The sequence below is a fragment of the Manis pentadactyla genome, chromosome 13, assembly GCF_030020395.1.
Source record: "Manis pentadactyla isolate mManPen7 chromosome 13, mManPen7.hap1, whole genome shotgun sequence".
Taxonomy (NCBI): domain Eukaryota; kingdom Metazoa; phylum Chordata; class Mammalia; order Pholidota; family Manidae; genus Manis; species Manis pentadactyla.
Window position 1 is genome coordinate 27920834 of NC_080031.1, and position 26872 is coordinate 27947705.

General features: G+C 38.1%; 1 protein-coding gene across 3 annotated transcripts in view; it reads left to right on the top strand.

Moving 5' to 3' along the window:
• ARHGAP42 (Rho GTPase activating protein 42) overlaps positions 1-26872 on the top strand; it is a 264527-nt gene that overhangs the window by 225740 nt on the left and 11915 nt on the right. For all 3 annotated transcript variants that reach the window (XM_036902815.2, XM_057490759.1, XM_036902817.2), the window contains 11 exons: positions 820-859; positions 10070-10132; positions 11083-11157; positions 12217-12301; positions 12848-12906; positions 15317-15422; positions 19177-19336; positions 20544-20688; positions 21868-22248; positions 22627-22783; positions 24829-24891. In XM_036902815.2, the coding sequence (XP_036758710.1) occupies positions 820-859; positions 10070-10132; positions 11083-11157; positions 12217-12301; positions 12848-12906; positions 15317-15422; positions 19177-19336; positions 20544-20688; positions 21868-22248; positions 22627-22783; positions 24829-24891 (1334 nt within the window). The remainder of the gene's footprint in view (positions 1-819; positions 860-10069; positions 10133-11082; positions 11158-12216; positions 12302-12847; positions 12907-15316; positions 15423-19176; positions 19337-20543; positions 20689-21867; positions 22249-22626; positions 22784-24828; positions 24892-26872) is intronic.

Below are 26872 nucleotides of genomic sequence, written 5' to 3' on the forward strand. Positions count from 1 at the left end.
ACCTGCATTAGATGGTCAGAAAGATAGGCACACAGAGCTCATAGGAAGCTCCATCTCCATACTGTTCCTTGATAACTATCCTTTAGATGGTGAAGAACCTATGAGCAAACTTGTGCAAAGCGCCTGTGCAACAGCACAGCTGCACAAAGTATGGTCCCAGACTTGAGGCCATCCCTCAAACTATTCCCAGTCCACAATAAAACGAGCACAGAAACCATGATTAAACATCTGGAAAATTTTACAGGAATTTGAATAAGTCATTTCACATTTGTTGAATATAGTAATAAAAAGTTTGGATGCAGCGTCTTTTCTCTGTTGTGTTATATCTTCATCGTATTATAATTTACAAAAATAATCGATGAGATTAAAAATTGAAACCAAAACAATTTAGCTGTCCCCCAACTCATAGTTAAGAGGCAAGCCCTGACCTGGAGCAAATTGGGAAGACACTGCCATAGTCCAACAAGTGCCACTTAGGGTTCTGCCCGGGGAGCACAACACGAAGCAGATAATTTGAGGAAGGAGCAATCAGGTGAAATCCATCCTGGTAATTCCTGAAGAAGGAGTATTTGTCATGTTGGGGAATAGAATGAGAAGCCTCAGTCAGATGTAAAGGGGAGAATTTTACATAGGGCAGGGCAGCGAGGGATGAAAGAGGGAGTCAGTACTGGGTGTCAGGGTGGGGAGCTGGCGCTCTGGACTCGAAGTTGTGGGACCTTGAAATCAGAACACTCCTGTTGTGTATGCTGGTATCGCTGCCACCCTGGTAATCTGGGCTGGGTCATTAACTACAGGTAACCGACTTCTCTTGTTTTTTAGATTTACACCCTGCCTGCCATTATTAGCAAGAAAGAAGAAAGTAAGTCATTTTAATAATTATTAGAAGTTTCATCACATAATTATTGTTACCATAAAGGTAAAAATGTAATATTAAGAAGGTAACCCTTAGAAAATGATAGTAACATACCGCTGGTTTGTTCGTGCAGCAAATTTGCAATTTTATTGAAAGAAGTTTCTCATGTAAAAACCACTAACTGTTGGTGTTATAGTGACCAAAATTAATTTTTATTCCTTTGGTGTTTGCTTGAAGGTACATACCTTGCTTTATCCCAGAAAAAGATTAAAGACAGTAGACAGTTGATTTTTAGTTGTGTGTAGTGTTCTGTTTTGTTTTACTTTGTTTTAATGGCAGTAGAAGGCTTCTTTATCTTATTTTCCCTGCTCCAATTTACCAGACTGAAGACGTGAACACTTTATGCTGGGTGTAGGAGATTGTGCCCCAGAATGTGAAATATAAGGACATTGTTGTAACATACAGGTTCTGTAAGAAAATAGTATTGTCACTGTGTAATGACTGAATCCTACATGTTGAGAACAAACACCAAGTATCAAAACATTCTTAATAAACACATTTTGTTTCCTATTACATTCCTAATCCTCTTTAATCATCTACCACCTTCTTGCTACCCTTTACCCTTGGTTATTTAAGGATATTTTCATATGTATTTTACATAGATTATTTGACATTTAAAATTCGTTTGTATATTTGTTTCTAAGGTTATATGTATAGTTTTTAAAACAATTAAAAGTTTTATTTAACTCAATTGACTTTCTCTCATGACATCTGAATTTTTATTTTTAAAACAGACTTAACACTTTTAAACTGCTATTAAAATACAAGTTAGAATGAAGTGGATATAAAAAACTGAAAAGTGCTTATTTCACAGTCATAAATATTGACTGTATGAGAAAGCCTATCATTTTAACTGAATGAAATGCCTCCTAGGGATTAATCTTAGAAATTATCAAAAGAAAATGCATGATTTAAAATATCTTTAATGTTAGAGGTTTAAACAAATTATTTCCAGTTTTTATTCTTACATTTCTTTGTTGCTAATCAAGGAAAGCACTTAGAAAATCTTTCATTGCCCACTTTTATCTAATCACAGAAACATGAATCAAGGTGTAAGAGTTTTGTAAGTACTGAGTGTTCCTAAACAATTACCTAAAAAGCAATCTGTTGTATAATTTGCATTTGAGTAGAGTTTGAAATGTGTTCTCAAACACTGGTTTCATTGTTCAGATCCAGTATAAAGATAATCCTCTCAAATTCAAATAAACTACTCGAGGATGAATAATTCTTGGAAAACAACTGAACCTATATATGGTATTGAATAAGGCTTTTGAATGGGGACATGGTCTAGTCAATCAGAATATATTTACTAATTAAGGCACCTCTGGAACTAGAAAGTTATCAAGTGTACTTAAGCTCTGATGGCGGGGGCACCGAATGTGCTGTTTCATGCAGTAAAGACTTGCTTTTTTAGAAATCAGCTGTCCTGTTGTCTTAGCCACCTGAAACAGAACTGTGCCACCATTTGTAATTATAAAATGGTGGGTTTTTAGAAAAATTACTGATCTAGAAGTGCGTGTGTTTGTATCATTTCTCACATTCGTGCCTTTGGTATGATGTACTCGTTTCCTGCCAGCTTCTCTGAGCAGCTGTGACAGAACCCCCCTCCGCGGTTCTCAGCACTCAGCTCGGGCCTGCTGTCCATGAGGTGCATGCTCAGCACGTGTGTGTACTTACTGTTTACTCTCAGTACCAGGAGGCTTTCATTGCCCAAGGGGACAATTTGATCGTAGAAGGGAATATTACAATTACTTTTGCTTTTTATTAATATGTAGTGCTTTAAGTTATAAATCTTACCTTCTAAGTTTTATTTTTATTACTTTACCTTAAGCTGTATTTTTCCTTTAAACCTATTTTTAATCAACATAAATAGCTTATACTTATCAATGTACTCTCAATTTTAGAAGTCACTGTCACTTCATTTTTTCATAAATTCCCCCATTTGTACATTTAGTCAATCAAGCTTCTTTAGACATATCAAGTTATAATTACAAAACTAGTGAATTTCATTCTCCCAAATGTGACCCCTAATAAGACAAATTTGTGATTCTGGCTAAACACCTGGCAATTTCTGTAATCTAGTTAATAGGCTTATAAATGCAGAGATTAATATCCCTTTATATATTCTAAACATTTTTAAAAAATTAAAAAATTGCATAGTGATTTCAGAATTACATGAGCATATTACTTGGGCATAAAGTGAACATCTAAAATTATACTTGCTTTTGGTTGTTTTTACACATTCTCATAGATTCAGATTTGCTTACCCCAGCTGAATCACTACTTTGTTGAAAAGTCAAAACTATAGCATGTGCTACCAATAAAAGAAGCTGATCAATGGAGAGAGGATTGAATGCACCTTCTGGAACTAAGCTCCCTGCACCTTTGAGGTGGACTTTGTGGCATTGCCAACTTGTGTGAAAAAGCCTTTCTAAAAACCCTTAACTCAGTGTTGCAATAAAGATCCTTTTCCATGAAATGACTTGACTCTCAGGCTGGTCAAGGGGCTTTCCAGGTCTTCAGAATTTAGATTGTTTTGCATGTAATTTTGAATATTTTACTATGCCAAGACCTAAAATTTATTAATGGAATTTTGAATCTTTGCCAAGACTAATTTTACCCCTTTTCTCTTTTCTCATGCGTCTTACCAACCACTAATTTTTTAGTGATTTAGTGACTCATGGGATATATATGGACAGTGTTCCAGATTCAAGCACGTGGTCCTATTAACTTAGGAGCAGTACTCTGTTTTCTTCCCAGCAATGTGTCCGAAATTTGGTTTCAGTTCAAAATTATATTCCAGTGGTGAAGTTCTCAGACCTCTTCAGTCTTGAATAAATTATGTGAGCTCATTAAGTTATGATATAAGAGCAGCTTGTATCTTTCTTTACGTTTGCCTCTCCCACCATTTTTCCACATATCATCCTGTTATTTGCAATCCTTGTCCCTTTTATGACATTTAACTCACCTCAAAAGTGTTGGGTCAATTTCAGTCTGTAGTTTCACTCACAACTGGTATTTGAAACAGTACTAGCTTTGATTCTTGTGCCACCTTGAAAGGTGCTTCTTTATAACCTTGGACATTCAGATGGGTTCTGTTTATCTTAAAATACTTTTGTTATCCTTTGGAAACTCAGTATTGCATTGAATGTGTTTATATTTTTGAAGATAATAAGCTTAGGATGGTAAAAGATTATTTTGAATGCCAACCATTAAAAATAGTCCTAATGTGTGTGATTTCACTGAGAACCCTAAAAGTAACATGAAAGAACTGTCTAGTGTTCTAAAATAGGACAGAGTGAAGGTAGGGAAAACATAGGCCTTGACAGGAAGAATGAGACCACGCTGTGACTGCGGAGTCATGAGGTGCTCTTAGCAAGCCAAACGTGGAAGAGGCTCCCTAATTTGAGGTTCCTACTCTTAATTTACCATTTCAGTGTACAGGTGCCATAAATGAAACTAGCCTAATTCAAAGAGAAGGAAAGTTTGACACATCTTAATGAAAAAAGCATCAAGTAAAAGAACTGGAGCATTCATCAGTCATAGGATATTTAATCCCAAATACTTTTCTGGTTGTAAAATATGCCAAGTATACTCAAAATTATAAGACTCTGAGAAGAGAAATGTCTGTCATCCATACTGAACAGATTTTATTCCTTTGAGATTTCAAATAAACTGTTCCTCAAGCTGTACCATTGAGGTTATTTTGATGCGACTGGGGACTGAAAATAGTTTATAGTAGATTTTCATAATTCTGCCATATGAACCCATCGTTCAAGGAAAGAAATTTTCTTTCTTGACACACCTTTTCTGTCCCAGGACTTGTCCCTTAGGACTGGTTCTTAAACGGCAGAGGCAGTGTCATTTTTGCTAGGCTTGCTTTCTCTGACATTCTCTGTTGGTACCATGAGTTTTGTCCCCATTCAGACTCCAAATTTTGTGTGATGGCTTGTAAGTTGGTCCTTCTACCCAAGATCTGGTGAAAGAAAAGGTACTTCGTTCTCATTCTTTCATGCAATTCCATTCAACAGTACTCTATGTGTACCTACTTTATTCCAGATGTTGTGAATAGGGAAAAGGAAGTCCTTTCCAGTGCTGTTTCTGCTAATAAAAATCACTGTTTGACCATGTAATGACAGAGTCACATAACATTCAATCCTCATGTACAGAATCAAAGGCATTGAACTAGAAGATACTCTCAAAATTTCCCAGCAACCCTCAATAAATTTCTGCCACTGTGTTCAGTGATTTTCTCCATGAGTGCCTAGGGAATGTATTTCCTCCAGCAATAAACAGAAAAATTAAGCTCATTTTTCTCATCCTAGGCAGTTTCTGTCTCTCACAAATGTTTTTGAGCTTCTGGCTGCTGTTTAGATAGCTTAGTTCTGCAAGTTCTTAGATATCCCTAGGTCACCTCCTCTCCCTCCACCACATCCTCCCCTAAGCTTCTGAGCAAACAGATCTTTGTTTTCATCCCTGAGGCCCAGTAAAAGGGTCGTTGCTGTTCATGGGCAGGGTGGAAAGGAGTGGTTTGGGCCAGAGCTGCCTCAGAGTTAACGGTTCGCCCATTACGGAGAACACAAAGGTCCTGTGGGTGTCATGAATGGCAGTAAAGGCACTCATCTCTTCTTTCTGTTTCTTTCAAGCATATGTGGAATGACATTAGTTGTCTGTGATAAGGGGCCTTTGAATCTGAAATGGCAGATTAGGAAAGTGAATTAGAAATTAAAGACAAGTGGCTTTGTTTTGTCAACCCTGCAGATGTACTGTAAGGCCAAGCAGATCAGATCTGGAAGGACATGCTGGGTTTTCAATTACTAGCAAATTGAAGGTACAAGGACTTTTGATTTGTCAGCTGTGTAGAAGACCATTCTTTCCCTTTTCCTCATGGCTGTTTGAATTCTGCTGAGATTACTAGCTTTTGTGCTGCCTAACTGCCTTATGGAAACTTTATTTAGGTTTCAATAAGAGCTTTAGCCCTGAGTAGGTTCTGGAGGAAAAAAAAAATGTTTACACTTAACTTTTGATTGGCTAAATTAAGTTCTTTATATTAGCCTGTTTTTTGCTTCTCCCAAAAGTCAGGTACAGTTGATATTACAGGATTTCAATTCCTGGGAGTTTGGTGGTAGTTGTATTCTGTGTATCCCTCTGGTCCTTTGTATCAGGACATTCAGGGCTGGAGTGGGAAACTTGGGGAGGAGTTGATACAGGAGGTCTTCTTAGCTGATAACTTCTAAGTCTTGTAGAAGCCAACAGAAAGGGTACTTAACCAATGCAAGTGCAAACCAGTAATTAGCAAGCCATCTGGCCCTCAGCACTCAAGGGCTGCCTGCTCTCGCTGGGCAGTGAGCGCTTCCTCCTGATGATTCACATTTCTACTGTGTGGGGCGGCTATGCCACGTGCTCCCTCCACTGTTATAGCAGGAATACCTTGGCTCCACTAAAGGAGAATTATAGAAACTATCAACCTTTAATGATGTTATTTATTAAGAACCCCTTCCCACTGAGGTTTTATTTGAACACTAAGGAGTTCCCAGTTTTGTTTTGTTTTTTTAACTGTAAGGAGCCTATTCCGTTGAACTTTCATCAGCACTGACATTAAGGGCAGCACCTGCTTCACGGCTTTGGAAGCTGCTCATTGCCTTTCCGGAATGTTGGCCCCGACACCCTCAGAAACAGCACTCCTCTGACCACCTTGCACGTCAGTCACTGCAAGGCAGTGTGCCATAGCCTGTTTAAGCCACATCACCCTCTTCTCCTCAGATCTCAGCAGAAACTGCCGGCTGCTTGTGTGGAGGCTGTTGAAAAGCAGTTTGCAGTGCAATAAACACAGGCACGTTACTGTTGCCCTTTATACCAGTTGACAAGTCAGCCCCCAAATGGATATATCCTAATTAAGCAAAGAAAAGCTAATTGTGTGGGGTTGGCTTTATGTCATTTAGTCCATTTTACCATTAGCAAGCCACTTAAGTTGTATATAGAACTGGCCAGTTTATGCCGTGGTAACTGGTGATCCTTAAATCTCAGAGACTTGATAAACATTCACTTCCTGATCATGCTGTCTGTCCATTCAGGATAGCTGTGGCACTGTCACATGTAGTTTTCATTCTGCAACCTAAATTTGGGGGTTAGCCTCTCTATCATTTCTGATCTTGTGCCAAAGAGAAAAAGAAAATGTAACCTACATACCAGCTCTAGTGTCTGCTGGATAATGAAATTTGTTACCTCCATCCATGTTTCACTGTCCAGTGCATATCACAAGACCAAGCTTTTCTTTGCAAGAGCTACGAAACATAATCTTCCTGCAGGAATGAGCAACAAATGTGGGCAAACAGTAATCCCAGACTACTACAGTCTGCTCAGTTCCAGATTGAACACAGGGCAACAGGTGAACAGAGAGGTGAGGAATCAATAGAAGTGCATAGAGATGTAAGGAAGCAATTATTAATTTTGAGAGGATGTGTTTGTTCATTGTGATTTGCTAAAATATAATGAGTATCAGGTACATTTCTTAATATCCATCTTGGTATCTTTCCAGTGGCCAGCTAGGTTCACAGGTATATGCTTATTCTGCATTTGTTTAAAGAAATAGATCATTGCTCTGGCCCCAGATATTTTAAAAATAAGTAATACAGTATGCCTCTTTGAAGAATAATACTCCTGGCAGACAGTTTCTCAAGCCCCGGGTATTTCAGCTATGCCCAAAGTAATTGCCTTCTTCAGATAATTTGCTTATGTAGATATTTACATTCTCCTCTAGCCAGTAATGATGGTGATAATAGTCAGCACTTCTGTAGCACTTACTATATTCCAAGCACTATTCTAGAAGCTTTGCTGATGTTAACACATTCCATCTGTAAATGGTCCCATGAAGAAGATAAAACTATTACCCTATTGTACAGAAGGGAAAACTGAGGCACAGATTTTTTTTTTTTACAACAAAGGATGTTCAAAGGAAGTAAAACAAAAATGCAAGGTTATTTTTGCCAACACTATTCTTCCACATCATGGAATTGATAGTGTTTCATTTACTCACGTGAAGAGAGCTAAAGCATGAGATCCTTGGGACATGTCAGACAGTGGCATCCGTGGGGTGACCCAGCAGTCAGACGGAACATCTGTAAGATCTTATTCTTTGCAGTGAGCCTGTGGTATTGGTTTATTAGCATAGACTGGGGTATTGGTGCCAAATATCCAGGATACTTTCGATATATAGTCTTGTCATTGCTTATTTTTCTCAAAATGGATGCTAAAGTAAGGTCTGTTTTTATATATCACACTTCTTATCCATTTTGCCAAGGGCAAGTTTTATTGAAATTTTTAAAAGATGGTTTTCTCTTTTAATCTTTTTTTACTGAAAAGTTGAACAATGTGACTTCAAGAACCAAACATTATAAATGTCAGAAATATTAATTGAAACAAAAATGCTTGTGTATCATTTTTACCGAGGGTTACATTTTTTGGCTCAGGTTTTGCTGTGTTCATAAAAATGAAAATAATTGATTCCTCACCTCTCTATTCATTTATATCAGTTCCTTCTCCATTCACCTGTTTCCCTGTGTTTAATAAATATTTTGAAGTATCTGAATGTATAATGTTATGCCTAGCATTTTGGGTTTTTGGAAGCAAGCGATCCTTTCTTAGTGTCCAGAAGGAGCTCCACTCCAAGTTAGGTAGTCAACTCTAAGTAGGTATTATTCAGTGGCTGTTCAGTTCTTGTATATTGAATTCATCCAAATGATTCACTGAGTTGTGTTCACTTAGCATCGAGCTCTGGAGACACAGGAATAAATGAGCCAACATATATTTTAGTTTTAGCATTTTAATATTTTTAAGTCTAAAATTTTTTTTTTAATTTCTAAAGAAATAAATTTACTTTTTAAAAAAATATGGGACAGTTCCAAAGTCTGCTGAATAAAAATGACAATTTCTACCTTTTGTCCTCTTCTTTCAGTGTACATGGATCTTTCTAGAGTATTTTTTCCTAGGAAAATAGAAACATTCATATTCTCAGATATTTACATATGAAGAGATTGGGTCTTGTTGGTCCTGTAAGATTACTTTTTTTCAACCTCACAACACATAGTGAATATCTATGTCAGTATGTCAGTATGTCAATATTTAGGTCATAGATTTCTGAAGCCTAAAAGGGTTCAGTGTTTTCTATGTCTAAGTTTTCTTCAAATTTTTTTTTAATCTGTTGCTGATACCCCTTCTTCATTTTTTAGCACAATGTGTTGATTTTTTTTTCCTGTGGACCTATATGGAAGTACCTGAATGTTTTTAATGTACCACCTTTAAAAAGAAGCAAGTTTCAGTTTTTTATTGGTTAGAATTGTTTCATATACTATTATTTCAGAATATGAAGAAATAGATCTCTATCACATGTAATGAAAATTTTCTTAATAATGCCAAAATTCCATTTTTTTTCCTCTGGGTGTTACTTGGTGTTAGATTAAATTCTTTCTCTTTAAATAAGTCATCTAATTTGACCTGGCCACCAAACCTTAAGAAAATTAGAACAGATTTAAAGAAAATCTGGCAAAAAGCAATTAAAATAAATTGCTATTTTATAATGTAAGATCTTTGGGGGCATTTATGGTAGACTAAGCATATTTTGAATTACTTTGAATATGATACAAAATGCAATAGAAATAACATTGGGCTTGGAATCAGAAGACCTGGATTAGAATCCTGGCTCTAGAACGTAGAACAAAGAAAACGAAATTTTCAGTAACCCAGTGAATCATATTAAGATTACAAAGCCTTCTCTCTACCTCATAATGTTGTTTTGAGAATCCCATGAGGAAGAATATGTGAAGGGCTTTGTAATATAGTTATTAATAAAGCGATAAAAGTTTATTCTTAATGTGTTTGCATCATCTGGAAAAATATGTAGAAAGTGATGTTTATTTCAGGAAAATGGGTGGGATTAGTGTAGCAGATTTACTCTCTATAAAGGATTTGTGTTTTCTAAGGAAGAAAGTTCATGTGCTAACTTTGGTGAATGTGATCCTCTCTATTCGCTTCTACCACAAGATAAAAATTCAAACTCTAACCAAAACTGTGCCATTAGTCTTGAAACATCTGAGGCAACTAAGGGGGAATGTAAATTCAGCATAAACCCTTTACATGATTTTTTTTTTTTATCTTCAGTGTACTTAAATGAAGCAGGATTCAATTTTGTGAGAAAATGCATTCAAGCTGTGGAAACAAGAGGTAAGCATTGCCTGCCAAGTATTGGAACTATTGTGTGGTCTCTTACATAGAAACTGCTCAGTAAATGAGGATGTATTTAGTCATTAACATGGGATTCATTTTAAGATTTATATGAATGTATAAATTATATAAATACATGAATAACTGTAGTTTGAATTTCAATTTACCAAAAATAACACTAGGAAAATCTTTTTAGTAACTTTTTCTAATTTAGCCATTTACTTCTTATTGATAGACTGTGTATTGTTTAATACTGTCAGCACCTCTTCAATTTCTCTCAGGCTTTAGGGAGTAAGACCTCCTCGGAGCTTGTCCTGAGATCCTCCTTCCCTATGCTATTTTCCTCCCCAATTTTAGTCACTATCACAATCTCAGCTCCTTTCCTCACTCTCATCTTGACCTCTCTCCTGAAACCCACTCCAGCTGCCTGTTGGACTCACTTCCAAGAAAACTAGTGTGAAGCAAAACTTATCTTAGGCTTTAGATTTCTACCAGCTTAGATTTAAATTTCGGTACTGCCACTTAGAAGTTTTATGAAGTTAGGTAGGTTCCTTAAATTCTCCAAATCCGTTTCTTCACCTTTAAAATGAAGATTATAAACACCACCGAACTGTTCAATGTGCAGGACTCCATGACCAAAGAAACAGATAAGAAATACCGACATCTCTTCCCATCTTTGATGCTTTTTTTAATATTCAGATAGTGGTGAATAGGCAGGTATACTTTGCTACTTTGAAGATCTTCAGAGACTTCCAGATCAGTGTTCCATGTCTGATCCGAGAAACAGATGTCTCATCGGGGTTGCCAGGGTAGGTTTGCTAAAGTTAGACTGCAAAATTGGAAAAATAGCTTTCAGATTCTCTGTGGGCATATGTCTGAGTTTTTAACATTCCGTACTTGGGAAGCTGTGTCTCAAACCTTGTGATTTTTGTGACTTTTTTCCCTATTAGGCATCACCATTTTAGGCCTCTACCGAATAGGAGGAGTGAACTCCAAAGTTCAGAAACTCATGAACACCACATTTTGTAAGTTTGGGATGAAGCTGGTTACTTAGTTTTTGTGTTCTTATAGATAATCCAAACCAAAGGTTTCTTTGAGATATGGACTTGAGACAAAGACAAGATACTTCTCGTCTTTGTGTATTTTCAAGTGATATTAAAATTAATATTTGTAATAAGTTTTTAATGTCCTGTTATAAAAGATGAATAATCAGAATTTGTGAGGGGGCCTTTTTATAACATTGGATTTTTCCTCAAGTGCCCTTTTTTAACATGTAATTACAAATGCAATTAATTGAATTCTCCTGGAAAGTACAAATTACAGTTAAATTTTAATGTGACTGAAACTTTTGAACACCATACATACCAAAAAGAGTAGACAAAACAACTATAATTATAATGTTCACTAAACTTATCTCTGTATTATTCAAAATCATCAATTTTGTTTATAAATAACTTAAAATATTTCTCTGTAAACTTCTCTTGAAATATAGTTAGTATCTTGGTTTCAGGTATAAAACATAGTGATTTAACAATTATACTTGCTAAATGATTGCCACGATAAGTGTAGTTACCATCTGTCAATACAAAAGATATCCCAATGTGCCATTTGATTAATTAGGGGTACAATGATATTTATGGATGCTGGATTTAGGTTGCCTGGCTTGAAATCCTAACTTGGAATCCTTGAAAGTTTTGTGACTTTGGGTGATTTGCTTAACCTCTTTGTGTCTCTGCTGCCTCATTTATAAAATGGGGATCTAAAGACTGTCAGGATTGGATATGCTAAACTATAGAAAGTACTTAGAAGCATGTCTGGCATATGGTAAGCTCTCTGTGATGTTGCTAACAGTTAGCGGTAATTGGATTGGGGACAGTATTATCCTACAAGAAATCTTTGAGGTTTATAAAGCCTCAGAATGAGCTTTGTACCAGCTCATAGGAACAACAGTCGTAACGGTAACTGTTGGTATCCTAAGAAATAAATGCTTCTCTCTTTGATTTACCAGTGTTTTTATCTGTTTTCTGAATGGTGTGAATGATACTTTGAATTGCATAATTGAAACATCTTTTTATTCTTTTCAGCTCCAAAATCCCCTCCTGATATTGACATTGACATTGAACTGTGGGATAATAAAACAATAACAAGTGGGCTGAAAAACTACCTCAGGTGAGGAGGGCTTAACTCCTGCTGCTCTGCTGTGAAGTCGCGCTCACCTCCTCGGGCTGCCCCCGCGGGATCCACGGAGCCCGTGTGCAAGAGCTTCCCTCTGAGCGCAAGTTCCTTCCCTTAATGTGAAATAGCACAAGGTGGTAATGTTTACGGCTAGTGTCTTGGGACTTGTACTTGGTTTTTCATATAATAAACTATATTATTTGAGGCTATAAAACATATAAATACTAAAGTTTGATGTTTGATATTAAATTTGTACAGTTTCCATATTTTTTTAAGTAAGTTGAAATTGAAAGTTTTTTTCAACTATTGCACCCATATCTGAGGGAGTTCTCACCAAATGAAAAATCACCTCCCAGCCTCCCATTCTACCACAACTGGCAAGAAGAACTAAGGGGAATTGTGTCTTTGAGGTCTGCATTTTAGGATTGCTTGGAGACACCCTTCTAGGACTTTATCAAACTCCCTAATCACCCGGTTCTTAAGGAAGCCCTGAAAGTTCACAGGAAATAATTCTGAAGTGTGCTGCTTTCTCTGCTGCAGGTGCCTGACAGAGCCACTGATGACTTACAAGTTACACAAAGATTTTATTGTTGCTGTTAGTAAGTACACTTCCATTGCAAGCATTATAACTGATGTAGTTTTATACTGTATTACTTGGAGGGATAAGTTTAAACCAGCTGGTTAAGATTTTCCTACTTCCTTAAGAAATTATCAGTCTGATACTTAATAGCTTATAGTATAAGTTTTGTCACTTAATAAAACCTCATTGGGGCAACTGTCTGGTGTTATTAGAACCAGCTGTGAGGAATTATTTTAATTACAGTATACTTGATGAGTATCAGTTTCTTACAAGAGCACCTATTGTTAAATAGACAAGAATACAAACATATATAGTCAGTTATACCATTTATACATACTCACACACTAGATTCCTAAATCTGGAGAGAAGAGTCAACTCTTTCTAGCAGACAACTGGCACTTCCATCAAGCCCCTTTCTCCCATATATTTAGGGGAATGATCACATATCTGTGTTATTTCTTAGATCTGTGAGTGCCATATGTGATATGAGTAGATAGGTTTAATTTAGGAATTGTGGGGAGGCAGAAGGAGTCAGTGAAAAACATGTAACCTGAGAAGTCAGAAATACATAGTGTTAAAACATTTAGATCAAAGTGCCAGGTTGCCCTCTGAGCCCATTACAACTGTAACAATTAGGAATTGGCATTTCATTGTTAAGATGTATGAGGTGTGACTGTAACAAGCTTTTTCAAAATCCAAGAAAGAAATCAGTTGCATTAATTTACTACCACACATTGTAATGTCACAGGAAATGTTGTCTGCTGATAAAAATGTCAGATAGTGCTGAGTGATTTTGGTTTTCAGTCCAGCATACACACTGACCACATGATCTCACAAACACTTAACACTACTTAGCTTTCTTCTGAAAGCTCTCCACTTTGCATTCTCTTTATTGAAAACAACTTTGTTAAATAAATAAGACCTTAGAAAATAAATAAGCCAACTTCTCATTTTATCAACTAGGCCCCAGAGTGAGCAATTGACTTTGTCCAAAGACACTAGTAAATTTAATTCAAAACCAGGGCTACAAGCCGGTGTTTTGGACTCTTAACCTGAAATGTTTTCTTATAGAAATTTTGTTTTATAACAATGGCATTTCAGCCACAACTAAAATGGCTCAATGAGCTGGTTGTTGTAATACAACCATTTGGTTGCATGACTTTTTTCTCCACTTGTGTGGCAAAGAATGAAATTATTTGCTACCATAATAATCAAAATACGTTCTTATGTATAAGTACTTGCCTTTTGTGTGGGTCAAGGATAAACCCATTTACTAAATATTAAGATAATAAAATGAGATGGTATTGATTTCAAGCAACAGAGAAATCCAGTTCAGTTAAAAAGGGAAGGTGCTCAGAGATTAGGAGGTGTCTCAGAATTCCCTGGCAGGGGTGACGCAGGCCTTCATAGGCCTGCACACAGCTGGGAATCGACATTTCTCTCACCACTCTTTACGGAGGGTCTGTCATCTCTCTTCTTTGCTACTTACCTGCTGCTCTCTTGTCTCCCTTTCCAGTGAGATTTTCTTGGCTTTGGAGCACACTCAGTATTGTCCAGGCTTGGTTTTGCATGCTCTCCCCTTTCGTGTCTCCAGCAGACAGAGTTCTGGTGGCTCCCTCCCGGCTCCTGGGACAGACCTCGTGTCTGGCCCAGCCCAAGCCAGCTTCCTTCCTCACCTTGTCCAAACAGCTGCGCCTGGAAGAAATGGTGGACCCATAATATAACATCTAGGTGTTGGGCACTTTCTGGAGAAAGGGCTTGGCTGGGCGAACAGTCCCCCCAGGATTTGCTTGTTGTCGTGAGAGGATGTTAAATAGACTTCTTGTTCTGAAGGTTAAGACGTTTCTCCAGTGGACAGGGCAGCACCTTGATGTTTGCCTCACAGGCTAGAATTGCGTTAGGTAATTTTTTATGCTTTTCAGATTTACCATTGTCAGCATGGGCTTAAAATCTACTAGGCCCTTTGTCTTTGAATCTATAAAATTTTTAAAGGAATGCCTGCCTCCTCTGACCAGGCGGAGTCACTAGGTTGTGTCAGTGTGATAAAGCACATTGTAGTGCCTGGCACAGCAGGCAGTCTGTAACCATTGCTGTGGTCACATTGCTGAAGGTCTGATCCTGTCCTTGTGTAGCAAAACCAAAGCAGGTGATGAGTTACGGTGGTTGTGGACATATATAGTTCAGTGGCTGGGAGCACAGTTCTGGGTCAGATAGAATTGCATTTGTTTGCCTTCTTTACTTGTTAACTTCATGACTATGGACAAGTTATTCTACCTCTCTGAGCCTTAGGGAATGCCCCTAATAATACTACATGAAGCAGTGCTTATTAGGTATGAGGGGTGGGAGTGGTTATGGTGCTTAGATTACTAATGTCGCCATACACATTTGAATGCAATGAAAACTTAAGCATTTGCAACCTTATGTTACAGAATCTGATGACCAAAACTACCGGGTGGAGGCTGTGCATGCATTGGTGCACAAGTTGCCAGAGAAGAACAGGGAGATGCTGGACATCTTAATAAAGCACCTGGTCAAGTAATTCTCTAACTTACATCATTCACCTAACTACTTGTTCAACTGTTAAGCTTGTTCATGTCTTTCTAAAGTATATGACGGTGGTGTAACATTGCTGTTATAACCCGAATCCATTGAATGTACTTAAAAAGTGATGTGGCAGTTTATTTTTAAGAGATATCTATGTGTGCATCTGTATATGTTTACAATATGCCAATAATTATGTATTTATAAGTGTTAAACTAAAAAAATGAAAAACGTATATGTCAGCTTACAAATATATGAAGAAATATACTGTCCCCACCCAGTTCTTTTAGATACACTGTAAACTCTAAGTTTAAAGACCAGTTCTCTGTACTATTAGGGTCAGCGAAGTTCTGCCAGGTCAAACTGTCAACAGTAGCTTCCTTCTCTAGATTCATAATACTTCTCAATAGCTGAAGATTTTTCTGACTCTTATTCGTTCATCTATGTATTTAAAAATCTTAATAGGTAAATAGATAGACATTGTGTAAGTCAAGTTTCTCCAGAGAAACAGAACCAATAGGATGTGTGTGTGTGTGTGTGTGTGTGTGTGTGTGTATACATATACACGTAGAGCATGTGAGAGAGAAAGAGACTGATTGATGGCAGGGATTGGCCTGCACAGTTGTGAGTCTGAAATCTGCAGAGCAAGCTGGGAGGCTGAAGACCCCGGGAAGAGCTGATGTCACATCTTGAACCCGCAGCAGTCTCGAGGCAGAATTCCCTGTTCGTCAGGGGAGCTCAGTCTTTTTCTCTTAAGACCATGCACTGGTTGGACAAGGCTTGCCCACATTATGGAGGGTGATCTGCTTTACTCAAAGTTTACTGACTTAAATGTTAATCTCATCTAAAAAAATACCTTCACAGAAGCATCTAAAATTATCAAATACCAGTATGAAGTATCATGTATCTGGACACTGTGGCCTACCAAATTTGACAAATAAAAGTAATCGTCACAGATCTGTCTGACCGACACACACACATACACTCTCTCTCTCCTCTTTCTCCTCTCTCTCTCTCTGTCCCTAATTTATTCTCTCTTCTCTCTCTCCTCTCTCTCTCTCTCTCCAGAAGTTAGTTTGTCATGCTGCTGAAAACAAAAGTCCAAATTTAGTTTTTAAGTACAAGAATTCCCTTACTGCCTCATCTAAAAGTAGGGACATTTTCCATCTTAGCACCATGATGCAAAATCAAATGATCAGTCCATCCTTGTTTGCTGCAAGTAGGAACCCAGTTTGAGCCATGCACATTTAAAATAGTGCTACATATTAAGAAGTCTCACCTTAACTTGCAGGCTTATGAGATGTGACTCCCCCTCCCACCAAATAAGAAGGAAATCCACCAGGAACAGCATTATTCAAGTTCATTGTTAACTACTGCCTAAGGCAACACATTTTAGTTAATAAAGAGTCACTGTCCATGGTCAGAATTAGTCTTGAATTATACTGTTGAATTTTGTAAACTTTTCATGAAATTTAACAATACTGTATTGACATTCTCTTGCTGTATTCAAGCTAATTTTCTAGCAAAGCCTTTGTTTCACTGTAAAAAGTTGTGTGTTGCATAAAATGCTGTTGCTTAATTATCCAGAATGTTAGATAAACATAAGCTTTGCCCTTAATGTGAATAGTGTAGCTTTAATACAGGGAATAGCAGGAGGGGTATTGGGCCATGGAAGAGGGCTTCCAGTTCTGCTCATCCTGCACCGCCATTGCTGGCTCTCCTCTTGAACCTGTAAGAGGTCAGTGCCCTTGGACTGAGCAGCGTGGGTGGGATGTGTGCCCATATCATCAGTGACCTGGTTAAACTGAGAACAAACACTAACACTTTCATTTCCTGTCTACCTTATATGGGTGAAGTGGTCTGGATAGGTCATTGTTTCAAAGGACCAAAGACTAAAGGACTGATTCCAAATGAACTCAGATACATGATATAAATCATTACTTCCTTCCCGAGAAGCCTTTTGTTTGTCTTTAAACAAAGGTCATCTATGGTCACTTTTTTTACTCTGCCTTTAAATATGCAAAAGAGCAATTGGATTGTCTGTTACCTACACGAGGCAATAAGGTGCAGAAATGCAGGGTGATCAGGGTCTAAACAGACTCAGTAACCCAACAGAAGAATGGAAGAAAATCAAAGAAGAGAAAACTGGTCATCAAAATCATCCATTTTCTTAGCAACATGATTTTCAAAGCAGACCAGTTTTTTAGGATTTCCAAATATATTTCCAATGAGCTTAAAACTAATGGCATTCTAGTTTACTTATACTACCAGGAACTCTTAACACTTTAGCAAGAGTGCTTAAAGCCAGTTTAATTACAATTAAGACTCTTTTTTTGAGATCATATTTTATTTAATTCATTATTTAATTTTCTCAACCTTACAAGGGTTGTTATACTTAATAGATGTGGGAACTGAAGCCTAGAGATATTAATAAGTTGGTTGACTGTATCCACTTCCAGGTTGCAGGGGTCCAAATGTTGAATCCAGACAGGCTCACTGCCTTTATATACCTCTATGTTAGATTCTCCAGTTCATAGTAAGCAGTGAATATATCGTATTTGGTTGTATAGAAAGGAAACTTGGAATGCGACTCATCTTATTCTAACCAAGAACCTTCTTTGCTAGTGTTTTCTTGGGCAGAAAGGAAAAATGCAGTAAGTAGGTCTTCTGCTCTGTGCCAGGAGTTCCATGGATCCAAAATCCTGGATTCCCCATAAAGTTTTACTTTTGATTCTAGAACATAATTAGTGATGCATATTTAGAAGTGAACAGAATCTTATGTGTACTGCTTTCTAGAATTTCATATGCTAACAGCCTGGCTGGGAATAAGATAGAAAACGCAGTGCTTAACCTAGAAGATTGGTCAAGTGAAAGAGGTTTCCTCTTGACAATATGTCCAATTTCTAAATTAGGTCATCTTTGATAGTTCCTGGGATTGCTTTGCTAAGGTCAATAATATCAGAGGCTTTTCATGGCATTTTCAAGCCAGCAATGATGCCACCACATCTCTTAGTTTTACTGTTTGCCTAGCATAGTGCTAAGGAGGCACTCAGAAGTTTTGAATGGATGGATGGATGGATGGATGGATGGATGGATGGATGGATGGATGGATGGATGGATGGATGGATGATGGATGGATGATGGATGGATGGATGGATCATACATTGGCCCACTTGTCCTTTGTGGGGAGCTCAAGGAAACCCTTTTATTACATTCATGAGACCTGAATTGAAGTAACATCTCTGTCCCTAATTTGCTGTGGCCTGGAGAACATAATTTTTACTTCAGCAATTTCAGGTTTTTAAACCTGTACAGTAGGAAAAACTGAGGATTAAATCAATAATATCTAAAAGTTTCTTGGAGTAGGTTCTCAATAATATATTTGATGAATCTTAATGTAATTCTAGCTAGTCTACTCTTAACCATCTGTTCTAAAAGAAGTATAGTACTCTTGAAAATACCAAATAACTGATAATCTCTAGGGTGATTGTATTCAATTTAGGATACCAAGACTTCTTCCTTCAAAAGTTTCACCTTTATAATTATGTTTAACCAGAGCTAATGTTCATTTTTTATACCTTGTAGGCTATACCCAATAATGATTGGGAGTGGCCAAATCTGAGTATTTGGGAAAATGCGCATATATTGCATATTTCATATTTTATTTATGCCAGGAATTTGGTAGATGAGAACATTTCACAGTTATTAAACATGAAGATTTTATTTTATTTTTTGCACACATTTGCAGAGTATCACTACATAGCCAACAAAATCTGATGACGGTCTCGAACCTTGGGGTCATATTTGGTCCCACTCTGATGAGAGCACAGGAAGAAACTGTGGCCGCAATGATGAATATCAAATTCCAGAACATTGTGGTTGAGATCCTGATAGAGCACTACGAAAAGGTAAGCCAGATTCTCATGTGGCGGCATCAGATTTTATATCTAACTTTTAAGAAGTGATTTTGCATTTGTATCATCTATGAGATTTTACATTGTGATCTCAGATTCCTATAAAGTGTCATCTTACAAATTTGTATGAATTACTTTTTTGTGAGGACTTTGATTTTTCTTGTTTAGTTTTTAAGTGCTTCTCAAAATCTTCTCAGTAGATGGTTTCCTTTCCTTCTACATCATTTACTTTTTAAGATTTTTCTTCTTTAGCATTTATGTAGTCAGTGTTTTGCTCATTCTCAGAGAGTACTTTAGAATCAGTTTGTGGTTAAGTCTATCTTAACATTTTTTATCTGTCTGGAATTAGATTCTTCATTATTCAGCACAGGGGATACTCTAAATAAAACAAAAATCAGGTAAAAGTTTTGAAGTCTTCTCTATATCCAGTCCCAAAGGAGAATTTTTTTTTTTAAGCAGTGAGATCTTAGAATAACTGGAAATTGGAAACTAGGAAAGCCATATTGATTGGGTTATTAAGCAAATTCAGCCACTGAAGGTCTAAATATTTGTGATCCATTTATGTCTGGTCTGGTTGTATGAGAGAAGAGCTATGTCCCTTTCCTTCCCCCAGTTCCTTCCAAATGCCTGGAGAAGAATATCTTTAGTGCCTACCTAAGGTTGCAATCGCTCCTGCAACCTGAGAGCACACAGCTGCCGTCCTGGAGCTGTGCTCAGACCTCAACCTGTGGCGTGTCACATTCTGCGACAGTTCAGGGCCAACGGCATGACAGCACCTTCTCAGAAGCGAGGGGCTACTCAGCTGGGGAAGTGATACTGAAAAAGCCCCTTCCCTTCAGGTTATGATCAGCATGAAGGGGAAAGAGATTATCGTTATAAAAAGAATCAGTGAGCCTTGACATAGACATTTGTTCACATTTGAAAGCTTTCTTAAAATTATTGGAAAATCTCCTGAATTTCACTGTTGGGGAATGGGGAGAATGTAAAAGACACCCAGAGAAGGAACATCACTTGGTGCAAATGGAAAAGAAAGTTCTACTTGCTCTAGGATATTTCTATTTTGCATCAAGCACCTCTTGCTGTGTAAATGATTAAGTAGCATCAAGTTTTAGGATTATTTAGCAACTCTCAAAACTTATTTTAGGATGAAAATGGCAATTTCACCCTTTTATTGACCTCAGTCCATTTTTCTTCAATGTAGATTTTTCATACTGCCCCAGATCCAAACATTCCTCTTCCTCAGCCTCAGTCTCGATCTGGATCCCGAAGGACTCGAGCGATCTGCCTCTCCACAGGCTCCCGGAAGCCCAGAGGGAGGTACACTCCTTGCTTGGCAGAACCCGACAGTAAGTGTGGTGGCCTTAGGCACATGCTTTCTTCCGTCTTTAATTCAGCCTCACCTCATCTATGGTAACTATGTAGAAAGAGATGTTCTCACTGGGGCTGTCTGCCCAATGCCTGCCCTCCCTCCTGCACCAACCCTTCTAACATTTATATATTCTCTATCAGTGTAGTTGCAAGGTACTTGGACCAGCAAATTCATTACTGCTACAAAGGAAAAAAAATAGCTCAGTGCCCTTTTTTGTGCATCTGTGATTAAGCACATTGGGTGCTTTGTGGCAGGTTTTGTCCTGTTGTCAAAGTGGCAGAGAAGAAAGCAAGAGAAAGTCTGGCTGAAGCAGTCATTTTCTTTCCTTTTTTACATTATGTTCTTAAAGCATCATCTCTTGGGTATCAAAGTGTCTGAAAGAGAGAAAAAAGAGAAAGAAACCACACCACACGTTATCACTAGCTTAACTGTTCTGAGCCAAGCCCCAGAGGAGGCGGGTGGCAGCTTGAGCCCATAGCAGGGATTTAACTGTAGCCATTTGCATTTTATTTCATACCCATTAAGCTCCCCAATTTTGTCTCACAACCAGTATTGAATAGAAAACACTAATTTTTAATGTAAGATACATTTAGATACTTTATTACAGTTTTTCTGATTTCTCTAGACACCTTACTTTTAGGAGCATTAAAAACATGAATCCAGTAAAATAGCCTTTCTTATGTCACTATATTCTTAGCAGGAAGAGGAGAAAGGCCTTTCTTTAAAAACTGTGAGCAGCTGGTAATTTGCCACTGACATTACTGGTACTTTTGAACGAGGGAGAACTCAGATGCATTGTAACTCAGAATCATCTAAGGTCAGAAAAGTAAAAGAAGGCAGAACTATGTCTTTAATATCCTCCCTTCCACTGATATCCTGTAATATCATCAGGGAATCTTAGTTCTCTTGTGAGTCCTGTTTCAGCAGCAAATTTTGTCTTAAGTCAGCCCACTCATGCTTCAAGAAGTAAACTTGTCACACAGGGGCAGGGAACATACACAGCCTCCTTGAGTAGTAGTGGAAAATGCAGTCAGACATGTATTTTAAAGCCGCGCCACCATTGGTGGGGCCGGAGGCACAGATGAATTGGCGGCTGGCAGGGTTTGGATGGTGCTGTGCTCAGCAAGGCCCTGCCGGCCTTTCTCCCTCTGCCCAGGCGACTCGTACAGCAGCAGTGCAGACAGCACGCCCATGGGGAGCATCGAGTCGCTGTCCTCTCACTCCTCTGAACAGAACAGCGCAACAAAGCCAGCCTCCTGCCAGCCCAGGGAGAAATCAGGAGGGATTCCTTGGATTGTATCCCCTTCACCTTCCAATGGACAGAAAAGTCTGGGTCTCTGGACAACTAGTCCTGAGTCAAGTTCTAGAGAAGATGCAGGCAAAACAGATGCAGAGTCAGATTGCCAGAGCGTGGCATCGGTCACCAGCCGGGGGGATGTTTCCCCGCCCATAGGCCTGGCCAATATGGGGCCTCATGGGCCTTCAGGGCTGAAGAGAGCCTCTGCCTCCTCTCTGAGATCCATCTCTGCAGCGGAAGGTAAGCCAGCGTGGAGCTGATGCAAGCTCTCGTTGTCTCCGTGTGCTTACTGCATTATTCAGCATGATTAAGCAGGGAAAAGTTCACAGTGAATGGGACTAACAATGCTTATCTGCACTGTTCCTGAGCTAGGAGTTTTAAAACTGCTGTGCGCTGTGACTGTTTTCCTAGATCTTTCCATCTCTGGGAGGTGATGTCTTTGTAATTACTGTAGATTGTGATCTCCCTGAGTGATGGGCTGCTGTGCTCAAAGAACATTCTGTACCTTCCCATTTAGGCTCAGAGAAAAATGCTTCCTTTTGTTACGTGCATGTACTCTGTTATTGCTTTAATTTAGTCTAATAGCGTCTTACCTGTTTTCTTGGACTGGCTTTTTAGGAAACAAGAGCTACAGTGGATCTATTCAAAGCTTAACTTCCATAGGTTCCAAAGACACATCCAAAGCCCCACCGAACCCAGACCTGCCTCCAAAAATGTGCAGGAGGTTAAGGCTGGACACTGCCTCGAGCAACGGCTACCAGCGACCTGGCTCCGTGTAAGTGATGGATGGTTTGTATTTGCTTTGTCTCCCAGGAGTGCACAGGGGTTGAGTGTGTCCAGAAGAGCCCTTCAGAGCCCCATAGCTGAATGCTGCATCCTCTGTAGAGTGGGTACAGCCAGCCTGGGTCGGACCTGTCCTCTTCTGCAAGTGACGTGCAAGTTCGAGTGGACTTGAGATGTGTGTAAACAATCTCATGGGTGACACTTCAAGCAGAGCTGTACTTAATTTAAGGACATGGAAATAAACATATATTAGTTTTGAGCTTTGAAATGAAACACCTTTCTATGAAAGCTAAGCACCCATCTCTGAGCCGAGGAGACTGCCCGTATCCCAGCTCCCCTCTCTCTGTTAGAAGTACACCTGCTTTGTGGCTGGTGAGGGTTGGTTTCTCTTCTTAGTCATGTCTCTCCCCTACCTGAGCACTCACTGATTTAAACAGACTCATAGAACAAGGAGCATGAAAAGCAAAACGGATATACTTCTAATTGAAGGGAGTGACCCAGAAGCATAAAGGCTGCTAAGGTAGTACCTATAGACTGTACACCTATAGGGTAAGGGACATAGGCGTGAATAGAAAGGGGACACGGGGGAGAAAATGGGAACCTGGAAAAACATTAAAGCAAAATCCAAAGAAGAAAGTTTTTCTCCTTTTCATTTTATTTTCCTGACTTTTGCTGAGCTTTTCCAAATGCTCCACGAGCTGTTCCTGGGCATCTGTACATATGTTCTCTGTTCAGAGGTCCACAGTATCCTTCTGCAGTGGGTTATAGAAAACTTCATTTCAGAGATGTTGAGAACTAATACTTTGAAAGTTAAAAACCAGTCCACATCTACTCAGCTAGTAAGTGGCAGAACTGGGATTCTAACCCAGGTTCTCTAACTTGCTATTTCTGTTACACCATGCCCATTTTTAATATGGTGGTATTCCTGGTATATTAATTATTCATTTGAAAATCCAGTAAGTCATTTTACTAAGCCTGTTCTTATAGTAACAGTGTCTTAAATTCATTTGTTCTTCCCTTTCTTCAACAAGAACCTTTTGGTTTCAGAGTGTGTTTAATATACATTTTCTTTCTCAGTTAGAAATTCATCTACCACAGTATGGACAAAAGTATTTGAAAAAACATCTCCTCTCCTGAACCGAAATTAAATTTTAAGCCAATATGACCAGGGAGACGGGAGAATATGAACTCCATCCTTTGTGAGGGAAAGAGAAGAACTTCTGTTTTGTGATTGTGCTAATAGTTAAAGTAGAAATTAAAATTGAGAGAGTGTATGTTCTGTGTCAGGTGTGAACTGATCCTTCAGGCTATCAAATGGCTTGGCTCTGGGAGACAAGTTTGTCAGTAAAGAAATAGGAGATATTTTGAAAACATAGTTTAAAACATCACTCAAGGGATTTGATATTCCCTTCTAGCAAAGAGTGAGACTTCTGATGACCTCGAGAGCCTTAGTTTTCTTTTTACTCTGCGTGAAAGTCTTACCTTTTCATAGACCGTGTCCTTCCCTCCCCATGATTTGAAACAAGGTTTGACTCCACAGATTTATGTATTGGCCATATTTTCAGAGTCCTCTCTTTTTACTTTATAGGAATTGTGTTCAAATAGTTTTAAAAAATTCAAATAACTTTAGAATTAGTTTTGTCTTAGCTGTCAGAATGGACAACAGTTTTTCTTTTATCTTGTTGATTTAATTCTTCCCTTGTGATTCAACAAGACTCAATAACATCACTTTCAGGAGCAAGGAGAGAAGAAAAAATGTTCCATTTTACTGTTCCCACAGTTTTCTGAGCTAAAAAAGATGACAGGAAGGTCCCCAGAGGAGGTCACTATAGGTTTATTATGATCTGGTACTCTGTGGGCTGGAGACTCGATCTTCCACAGTAAAACTTAAGACAATTAAAATTTAGGTCAAATTTTGTTGACCATTCTTAACTAATCATTTTTGTTTGGATTAACTGTTAACATTGAATTTCACTGTAAACTGAATGACTTTCTGATTGATTTTAATGAAACTTGTATTTTAAAATTATTTTTCAGTGTGGCAGCAAAAGCCCAGTTGTTTGAAAATGTTGGTTCACTTAAGCCAGTTTCTCCTGGGCGGTAAGTTCTCAAAACCCTTAAACAGAATTAAAAAAAAAAAAGAAAAGTGACCTTGTTGCCTGTGTTGAGAAGGCAGGTCATCTTTGACAACTCTGCCCCTCAAATCTGCAGATGGTCAAATTCATGTCCACTGTCTCTTCCCAGGGAAAAGGTCATGACTATAAACAGCACTTAGCATCTCAGATCTTTACAGCAATGCCTCATTTGCTGAAATCTTCACAAAGGAAGCTTTTCTAAAAGACACGACTTGCTATGATCCTTTGCATACCAAAGAGTCCTTGGATGATAGTTTACGGAATTTTTTCAGAAGTATATTCTTGACTTTTAAGAGTTATAAAACTTTTTTTGCAAGAAGCTTCATGAAGATCTGTTGAAAAATATACTTACTCTTAATGGCCAGTATTGCGCTGTAGAGCTGATTGCATCTGGCAGCTCTGTTTTTGTTTTTGTTTTGAGTACAATACTTCATTCAGGGTTCCTCGATTTTACCTCCACTCCATTGTTAAAAGGCTACGAATTGTTACATCTTGCTGCTATTAATGCACTTCTAGGGGTCCTTCCTCTTCTGTTCCAAATTGATTCTTATCCGCAATGGGCTTTGTTTTTTAATTTGAATATGTTTAAAGTAATGGAATTTTTTTTAGTATTTTGATATTTCTGATATAACTATATATTTTTTAACCATCATCAACTAGTACAAGTAGACAATAAGTGATTGGTGTTTGAAAGAGTATATAAATGAGAGCACTTGAAGAACAAACCTTGATTTTTTTTTTTTTTCATTTGGATGTAATGACAATTTTGAGCTCTGGTGTCTGGATAATTGAGGCTGTGAAGTAATGGCATCAGATAATTGAAGAATTGCTATATGGTTCTTTTAAAAGTATCCAACCATATAATTTTTATCATCTTTGTAAAATTATGAGGATGTTTTCACTAACATTGATTAAACATTGACTCAACATTGGGCTTGTGCTAGTTGCTAAGGAGAGCAGTGACATTCAAATTCTGGCTTTTTTCCAAAGCCTAATGAAGGCTCACATGTATCAGAGTTTTTAACTACACAGAACTAGGGCCATTTTGGTATTTTACCAGGACAATGGTCAATGCACTGCCTTTATAAGAGCAGATCCCAGAGTACTTCTGTATACCTTACCTCTCTGTCCGTAACATTTTTACCTTCTTCCTTTTTATCAAGTTACGATATAAAGTAGGTACTTTGCATGTCAGAGAAAACATTTATCTGAAACTCATCTTTTTTAGGCTTTAGTGTAAGGGTTTTAACCTTGCTACTTAGTATCTGTCTTGCTGTGTGGCTGAATTAATCCACTAGATGGAGCCCTTTTATTAGGAAGTTCTGCACAGTCTGTTAAGGAGTCAAATACTGTCATCAAAGAGAATCCTTTAACAGCTTTAAGGAAGCGAGTCGTTAATGAAGTATATCAATGCTGACATATAATAGATATACTCCTGTGTTCGACAGTCAACCTAGGCATTTTTAAATATGCACTTGCATTCTAAATACTGTAAGTCCACTTCTAATGGGCTGTCAGCATAAACTTAGAGCTTACTCAGGGGCACACTGGACATTTTGGTCTTTCTGTCAGCCAGTCTACGGCACTTGTTGATGGTGTAACTTTTCACCAAGAGATAAGCACAGTGGACGTCAGTGTCAGACAGACTCACATTCAGAGTCTTGGCCCACCACTTCCTAGTTGTATTAACTGTAGAGATATTTAGGAAGCTCCATTTTTTTTTTTGTCTATAAAATGAAAGCCATAATTCTGTTTTTGGCAAAGTGTTACAGAGGTGCATAGTGATGTATTTGAAGCACATGGTAAGTTCCCTATAGATTGTCTCTACAATAATAGCTATTACTGTCATAATTATTATGGAAACTGCTTAAGATAGTCAAGACTTTAATTACTACATAAATAGCATTTAGTCACTAACTCTTTAACAGCCACCTGATGCTCTTTCG